Source organism: Pygoscelis adeliae, unplaced genomic scaffold, assembly GCF_000699105.1.
Source record: "Pygoscelis adeliae isolate BGI_AS28 unplaced genomic scaffold, ASM69910v1 Scaffold38, whole genome shotgun sequence".
NCBI classification, from domain to species: Eukaryota; Metazoa; Chordata; class Aves; order Sphenisciformes; family Spheniscidae; genus Pygoscelis; species Pygoscelis adeliae.
The window spans coordinates 19,010,678-19,019,945 of NW_008825614.1; the positions used below are offsets into that span (position 1 = coordinate 19,010,678).

A 9,268-nucleotide genomic window follows, 5' to 3' on the forward strand; every position below is an offset into this window, starting at 1 on the left:
ACATTGGAGCAGGCTGCCCAGGGAAGTGGTTGAGTCACCATCCCTGGAGGTATTTAAAAGACATGTAGATGCGGCACTTAGGGACATGGTTTAGTGGGCATGGTGGTGTTGAGTCGACGGTTGGACTCGATGATCTTAGAGGTCTTTTCCAACCTTAATGATTCTATGATTCTATGAGTTAACTGAAACATTCACTGGAACCAAAATATAAAATTTTCATTTCAATCTTTTAAAACATTTATATTTCAGGTATTTTTTTCATCCTGTACGTACACATTTGTTGACCTGCTTGCCTGTTTGCCTCTAAAGCTCCTTGGCTAATTTGAAATTACATTGTTAGAGGGAAAGAAGTCAGAGGTAATGAAGCTTCTACAACTGTAAGGAGCACACAGAGAGAGTTGAGAGATGCTATACATTTTATCATTGAGAAATACACTGCAGCATGAGCTCAAGATTTATTTAGATACCAGGAGACCCATATGGGAGCTAGATTTTATAAATGCCCTAATTGTGGGAAAAGCAACTTCAGCATCAATCAGCTGCATGACATCAATCACAGCAAGTCAGGCTACATTAATTCCAGCACTCAAAGAAGGTCTGGTGTACTTATAAACTACACATTTTATTTCAAAAAGCCAAGCACTACTTCTTAGGGGTTTGGCTTTTTTAAAAATAACAAGATATTTGAGCTCATCTTGCTTTTCTATTTTTCTGCAGAAAAACATTTTTTTACTATGAAGTTAGCAAGTACCTATCTTTGAAACAGAGACAGAAGAATAATCAGGAAATAGCTCTCCTACTGCTAGTCTTCTATGTGGCCATAACAGAATTTAGACATTCTTCTTGGAAGGAATTTGTTTACCTTTGCGTAATGCAACTTTTATAGACTGCATTTTTCCCAAAAGTTTGCTCAACGAATGAGGAAGACAAAGATGAAACTAAAACCTTGAGAAATCCCTCTGATAATACTCAGTGTAAGCTGCTGTTCCAAAGAAGCTGGCAACTTATTCCTGCTCAGATAATTCCTTTTCATTCTGATCTTCATGTTTCCACCAGAAATTACAAATTAAAAGCTGACTAGAAAAAGAAAGCCAAGACAAAACTGGCAGACATCTGTTTAGAAACACAAAAAATTCCATCCAATCAAGAGATGTATAGAGAGGAAAGAAGGTAAGCCTACAACTTACTCCACTTTTATGAAAGAACAAGCATGTACTTAAAAAAATGAGTGTCAAAAAAGAACATGTGTGTCCTGTACTGGAATTCAAAAAAGCAATGTGGACTTGCGTTCATTTGGCGCAACACACTGACAAAAGAAGCAGCCACTGCAAGATTCATGGCATTTCCCGAGACGACAATATATTGTTTTAATTGGATTCCTGGCAAGCTAAGGAAGAAACAGCACTGACATCATCATGTAGGTGTTGAGCTATTCGGTGGACCTTATTAGTTAAGGATAAAATTGTATTGCAAGATCGTAAGTATTTAGTTTAAATGAAAGAGTGGTTGAGAAGAAAAAAAAAAACATGGTCCTCACTAACTCCACAGTTTGACCCCCAAAAGCTTCTCACTACCATGTTGTATTTTGGCTCACATTCTTTGTCTAAGGCCATTCTTGTTTTGCCACAGAAACTACTTCAAATTTCCAGTCACTGCTCACAAGTAGACTGTTTCTTTATATAATGGGGAGTAAAACTCTTTATTTTTTCATATTGACTTAATTTTATTTTCTTAGCTGACAGATAGATAAGGGTTGTCACATCTGTAAAACAGAATCTAATTGTGGGGATACTGACTTGCAAGCTAAAGATGATAAGCAGAGAACCAGACTCAGCTTTCACAGCAGGGACCTTCTGGTCAACAGCATACTTCAACCAAACTTCGTCAGTACTCTGTATATCCAAATCACAAGGGTTTCAGAGAAAGACAAGTTTTCCAGGATAAAGCAATAAAACTTGGCATAAGCCTGAGGTCTTTACTAACGTGACTGATTTTATTCTTGTAGGATTCCCAAGTAAAAACTGCAGACATACTTAAGAAGGTGTCTTGATTGCAGCTGAGACAGAGGTGCTTAAGTGACAATTCTCAGCATATCTCCTAAAAAAAATAACAAGAGAGGAGTAAACCACCACCATTTACTCCAGAATGGAAACGTACACAGAAGCAGCTTTTTTGAAGGGGTTGCTATGAAGCCAATCTTAACTAAAACACATCTCCTGTAAACCTGTTCAGGCATCCATCACAGTAACATCCTTATTATATGCAGGGGCACCCTTTCAGGACCTCTTTCCTCAGAACTTTATTAAAAAGACAGGATCAATACAGAGGTTGAAACTTCTACTTTAAATGGACACTGGATTAAGTTTGCTTGTTTAATCCTGTTGAGACACACAGCAGATAAAATTCAGGCAAACTGAACGAATTGTAATGAAAAAAGCAATTTTAGATTTTGCCCCTTTCTGATTACATTGTCTGTGAAGGGATTATTTTCTGATATTTGTTCATCAGTTGCAAGTGTCTGATAGACATTTTAGCAATTAATTATTTGTTTGCCTCTTCCTATGAGCAACTCATTGCAAGCATTAAAAATTCAGGCAGTTTTCATCACGCACATAGATCATGTGATAAACTTTTGGCACTTAACTGGATAAAGCTCAACTCCCAGAATCAGTTTTCTGATTCAAGCATTCACAAATATGATTTCAAAATCTGCTTCCCATGAATATTAAAACTGGATATTCATTGTTTCTGTAGACAGTCTTCCCAATTAACATATTCACTAGAATATTTATGGAAAGCATACACAAAAAGAGTGTGAACAGCATCAAAATACTACGATGAGTATTTGCAGCCTTCCTTCATTTCACTTTATTGTATTTTATGAGGTGTTTGCCCAACTCTGGCTTCAATCATGTATCCTCAGATTACTTGGACTAAAATGTACTGTCAGAGAATGATGGTCACCCAGCACTGGAGTGAAAAGAGGACAATCGAGGAAAGCAAGTCCCAGGAAAGAAGGCAGGCTCTGTTTTTAAAATGTTACCCTGACAGTTAAGAAAAAACAGTCAACTTCCTGGTCACACAGCTTCTCAAGTTTTCATCTTAAGGTTACATTACTGACTCTTCCTTTCCTGTGAAATAGGTTCTACACAGGAGCCTTAGACAGACACTTTATGACTTTCAACGTCAAGTGGATCCACCACGCAGAAACTGATAACTCAAGTGTATTTTCATCCTGTCAAAACAGAGGTGACTGTGAATCTGCTCAGGCCACATAGCCACAGTGGACACCTTTTTGAGGAATCAGTAATCTAGAGAGCATGTGTCAAATTACAGTTCCAAGCCTCCATTTTATATGACCTTCATGGTAAAGGGGATAGGAAACTGCTGCATATAGCTTGGAAAATGATGCTAATTCTGGAGCTACTGTTGGTTAGTGAAATTGCTATTTTCTTTCTGATGAAAATTCATCATATATTATTTGATTATTTCCTCTTCCCTGTTTTAAATGCACTCCACCCTTCCTACTCTTATCACCTTGCCTTCTGAATGTAATTTAAGAATGTTGGAACAATTAGTTTTTTCATTCAAAGTAACTCATAACTGAAATTATGCTGTCCTTGTGCATTATTAAAAACAACAACAGTAACCAGGTACGTTCAAAGCCTATACAATATTCAAAATCCTCTTTAATATTCTAGTTCATAACCTTAATAGATATTTATACATGATTAATGAGGCTTTTAGTAGCTGTTGCTGTCACAGCTTGGGTAATTCCACCTCCAATTAATATTCCAAGGGAAGGGTCTTACTGGCAGTGTCTGGGTGACAGCTGTGAAGTAGCAGGCTGCAATGTACTTTCTGACAAGAGAAACAAAACCCAAAATGAAACAATATTCTGTCCTATAGAATTGCAAACTATTTAAAAAGCAGAACATGGGAACTGGTTACATTAGGGCATATTTTACATCACAGATTCACTAACAAAGAAATTATAAAGGGTTTCTAAATGTGATCCCACTGCCATGCTATGGCAAATGAGTAACTTAAGTTCTTAGATATAAACACATGGATGAGTAATGTAATTCCTAATTACATCAAGAACACGTAATTTTAGGACACAGCACTGCAGATATCAGTACCAGAGAGAGGTATTTGATTCTGGAGCCCTGAAATATACAAAGAAAGAAACAAAAAACTGCAAAAGCACACAAAAAAAAGAGCACAACATTTTTTGCTATGACAACTCAGTTAGCTCAACCTTTTTGCTTAGTGAAAAAAAGACTGAGAGGTGATTTGACTACTACATGTAAGTACCTTCAAAGGGAAACATACCCAGGCCTGACAGGGGAATAACTAGCATGGATTCACCAAGGGTAAATCACGCTTGACCAACCTGACTGCCTTCTGTGATGAAATGACTAGATCTGTGAATAAGAGATGACCAGTTGATGTGATCTCTCTTGAATTTAGCACAGCTTTCAATATGGTCTCCCACAGCATCCTTGTATTCAAGTTGGGTTTTTACAGTGTATATGGGTGGTCTACTAGATGGGTGAAAAACTAGCTGGAATGTTGGGCTCAAAGCATGATGGTTACTCATTCATGCTCTGTCTGGATGTCAGTGACATGTGAAGTTCCTCAGCATCTATTCTGTGACCAGTCCTTTTCAATATTTTTATCAATGACTCGAAGGAGAAATCAGAATTCCCCTGTATCAAGATTGCAAAAGACACCAAGCCTCGGGGTTGCAGTCAATACACTCACATCCAGGGGGACCTTGACAGCCTGGAGGAATGAACAAAGCAAAGCCCTGTACCTGGGAAAGACTAACCTTCTCATAACGGCACAGGCTGTGGACTAGTCCTGCTGGGAAGGACCTGTAGTCCTGGTGGACAGAACATTAAACATGAGCCAGCAGCATGCCTGGACAGTGATGAAGGCCAAAGGCCAATGGCATCCTGGGCTGTATCAACAGGAACATAGCAAATAGCCTGAGGGAAGTGACCATTCCTTTTTACTTGGTACTCACTGGACCACATCTGGAACACTGTGTCCAGTTTGGGGTCCCAAATATAAGAACAACATTGATGAAGTTCAGCGTAGGGCTATCAAGTTGTACGGGGGATGAAGTGTTTGCCCTGGGCTTGTTCAGCCTGGAGAAGAGAAGGCTCTATGGGACTTACCAGCAGCCCCCCAGTACCTACAAGCAAGTTGCAACAAGACAGCCAGGCTCTTCACAGCAATACGTGGTGAGGGGATGAGTGACATCAGACATAAATTGAAGCAAGGGAGGTTCAGACTAGATATAAGGAGGAAATCTTCCACCTGAGGACAGTCAAGCAGTGGCACAAGTTTCCCAGGGAGGCCATGCAGTCTCTATCCTTGGAGGTTTTCAAGATGTGACTGGATAAAGGCCTAAGAAATGTTGCCTGACCCCAAAGCCCACCCTGATTTGAGCAGGAGTTTAACCAGAGAACCAGAGAACTCCTGAGGTCCCTTCCACCCTGAATAATTAAGTGAGTCTATGAAGATACCAGGTACTGACAATTTCTTTAACTTAGTGAAGAAAAGTATAACAAGAACCATTTACTTGAATCTAAAGCCAGATGAACTGAAAAGAAAACTTCTAGCACTGCCTGTGATTAACCAAAGAAACTAGTGCCAGAAGACAGAGAGGACTCTTCACTCCTGCTGGTTTCAAATCAAGGCACAATGCTGTTGTGGGACATTTTTTACTCACGTATACACAGAGAGCTTATAAGATAAGTAAACTGTGTGAACCATAGTGGAGTACAAAACAAGAAGTCAGATAAAATGACAAAATGGCTTTAACTCTCTGCCCATAATACCTACAATTTAAGGAAAATGCTAGCTATTATTCAGTGAAATAAATATTTTAACTGACCTTTGTTTTTAACCAACGAAGATTAAATCATGTCCCATCCAAATATTAAAAGAAAAAGAAAACAGATATGGAAAAATAACAGAAAGAGTTACTAACTTTATATAATTTCCAGTCCTTTTCCAGTGCAAGGCTTCTTAATAGGTAATGGGCTTTGCTCCCTGGTTTGCATTTAAGATTAATTCACACTGAGAGCTTTAAGTCACTTCAAATACCATGTAGCAGCAAATTGCAAGATTTGTATTGAGCTCTCTGTAAAAACAAAGGATTTTACACACACAAGAATTTAAAGCAGCATGCCATTATCAATTGTGGACACAACTGAAATAGTCATTACGACAAGGCAGCACAATATTCTTCTAAAAGCAAAAAGGTGAGGCCTGCATTTGCTCAGCTTTTAAAGATAAAAAAAATCTGTATTGTTCTGCCTGCCAGATCATTAGTTTTCAAGTATGCAGCCAGCACCCCTTATATTTCCAATTTAACATGAATCCCATAAATGTTTCATTCTAGAATGAGCTCATAGAATTACTGCCCATTAAGGCAGAATTTTAAGTAACCAAATAAATTTGCATAAGCAAATATTTGTACCTGGCATGTAACTAATTCAGAAATGTATGTAAAACACACTGAAAATCTTTACATGCTCTTACTTGTAATTTAACTTGGAATCCAATTTTGTTTTGAAACAAAGCACAAATTCGTCAGCCAAGGTTACATGAAAGAAGCTTGACGTTTTAAACAATACCTTTTTTAAATTATCAGACTGTAAATTAGTGCTTGAACAGTTTTTTAAAAGGCTGAAACACCTTTCCTCATGCTAAGATAACTACAAAAGCTGAACAGCTTTTTTTACTCTTGCCAAAATAACACACCTATTGCCAAACATAAAATACTCCATCTCAAAAAAAAAAAAAAAGAAAGCTACAAAGTAACAAAAAATAGAGATCCAGCATCTTCTAACCTCACCTAACTGAAATATCACTGCTGAACTCCTTTAAGGCCAGAAAAAAAGTTCATCAGATAGACAATTTAAAAGGCAAAGTAGTGGTTAATCCAAGTCTGATTATAAAAAGTGCTAGTTATATAGCTAGCTGCAAGGCAATGTACCTATAAACTTGAGGATCTCCACCTGAAATAAGAAGCGGACAGTAAGATATTCCAGCTATAGCAACCCACTGCCACCCAGAGGGATATGGATTCAAACTGATTTTATATAAAGAGATTTTACATAGGTATTCACTGATTTTCTGCATTCAGCCTTCTAGCACAAGAAGCATAGAGGCAGTGGCCTGAACTAATAATCTTCACACAAAGGCAAGAAAAGAGCCTCGTGTTTGCAGGTTTAGGCCATGAAGGCATTTATATAACTAAATCAGGAGCCCAGAAAACATTTCACATAATTCTTTGCTGCTACATTTACACCTCATAGAACAGAGTCCTACCACTGTCCGACATTCCACAAACTAGGTACCACGGTGTGTTCCCTGGTCCAGTGAGCAGCAGCACACTGGACCACAGGACAAGAGAAAGCCTGTAGCTGAGTGACCATTATCTAGCAGAGCCCACTATGCAAAGAGCCATGCCAGACACACATTTCCCTGACACGTACTGTAGGCCCTCCATGCTCTCATAGCTAGATATACTTCCTGCTTCGTGTCCCAAAATCAGACTCAGTGGCTCATGTCGTCCATACATATAAGGTCTAACACACAGGTCCATAAAGAGAAGAGTTGTGTAAAGAGTGCCCAGAACACATACAGATGCCTTTTTAAAAACTTTCAAATAATATTAAGGGCAGATCTGAAATGAGACATTAATTTTAATTAAAAGTAAAATCTTACAGGGCATAGGATAGATCAACTTTTAAAAATCAGAAAACACAGAGAAGACATGAGTAAGGTGGGGTTTTTTTGTTGCACTTTTTAGAAGTTCAAAGATGAGAGGAAAATCAACTAACTGGGGCCAGCAATTACCTCCTCCTCAGCAGTGAGAACATGGTAAGGAAGGCCCTTTGTTGAAATCTGTACCTTGGGAAATATTTCCTATGCAAACCAAACCAGATTTATTTAAATAAAATGAATGATGACTGATCTGCATTTGCCTGCCCTCATACAAATCATTCAACACCCCACGATCCATCCCCAGCCATTATTTCCCTCCTACCTTCAAAACTCCCAGCAAACAGATAAATCCACGTAATGGCTGGGACAAAAAGGACGGTCAGAGAGGCAGCCAGGAATTTCCGTCGCCCTCTGCAGATTCCCAGCATTCTCTCAGGAGTGCAGATTTCCAACCCAGTGCTGTTCCTATGTCGGAAGCAAATAGTCCACAGCCTCCCACATATTAGTCCCTGAAAAGGAAAGGAAAAAAATGTTTTAACAGCACATCTCTCTACAGAAAGTTAGACTATGCCAATGTTCCTAAAGAGTTAAAAGAACAAGGCTAAAAATAGGGCTACCACGATTTGAAAGCAGTACCCGTTTCAGCTGGGGCCAGCAATGAGCCCCAGCTCATTGCCAGTATGACTACTTAATAATAAAGCAAGTTTTAGAAGTCAGACTAAGACAGTAAGTCAACAAAACACATCATATCACCTAAACACACACAGAGCTAATCTTACAAAGAGACATCATCTTTATTTGTTTTTTCACCACCCTTTTACTCTACAGAAATTCTGGGTTCTTTGACGCCTATGTGTGGCAGTGCCCCTGGGCAGATAAGAGAAAGCCACCCGTATTTCTTCCCGTGCTCCCGAAGAACAAAAGTCACACCAATGAATCAATGAGCTGGCTGCAGGTGGCCATGAACTCAAGAGGGTGAACTGAAAAATGAAAGGTAAGTTTGGGGGCAGAGGGATGTTATTAAAATGACCCACTTTGCTAATCAAAAAGCAATGCTGATGAACTGCTATATAAAAGGGGAGAAGAGAAAGAGCAAAATGGGCAAGGAAGCATCCTTAGGCACAAAAGGGGATATCAGGAGCTTTAGATTGTATGTGATGAGAAAAGAAGGAGATTCTGGAGAGCACCACTGGTTCAATGAGAAAAAAAAAAAAAAAGAATCTGAATTTGTTTAAATTATTGTTCTGCATTTCACAGAGGCCAAGATGGCAAAATAATCTGATGATTTTTATTCACAGGAAAATTAATATTCCCACACTAGTGCAGGCATTGCAGGGCATAAAGATAATGTTTCTCATCTTTACCTTTATTTTTGAAAAGGGAGGAAAGGCTAGTGTTAGACTAGAGAAGTTGGAGAAGGAAAGGGCAGTATTAAGTCCATGCATATCTAGTTCAAGCTTTGTGTGAAAGGGCTTCTGTTTTTAAATTTTAAAAAAAGAATTGGTCTAAAAGAATGATA

The 9,268-nt window shown here is 38.6% G+C and overlaps 1 protein-coding gene across 1 annotated transcript in view; it reads right to left on the minus strand.

Moving 5' to 3' along the window:
- The window catches only part of LARGE (like-glycosyltransferase), a 301,741-nt gene that overhangs the window by 206,307 nt on the left and 86,166 nt on the right, over positions 1 to 9,268 (minus strand). The window contains exon 2 of the mRNA XM_009332983.1: positions 8,072 to 8,258. Coding sequence (XP_009331258.1) covers positions 8,072 to 8,177 — 106 coding nt within the window. The 5' untranslated portion in view covers positions 8,178 to 8,258. The remainder of the gene's footprint in view (positions 1 to 8,071; positions 8,259 to 9,268) is intronic.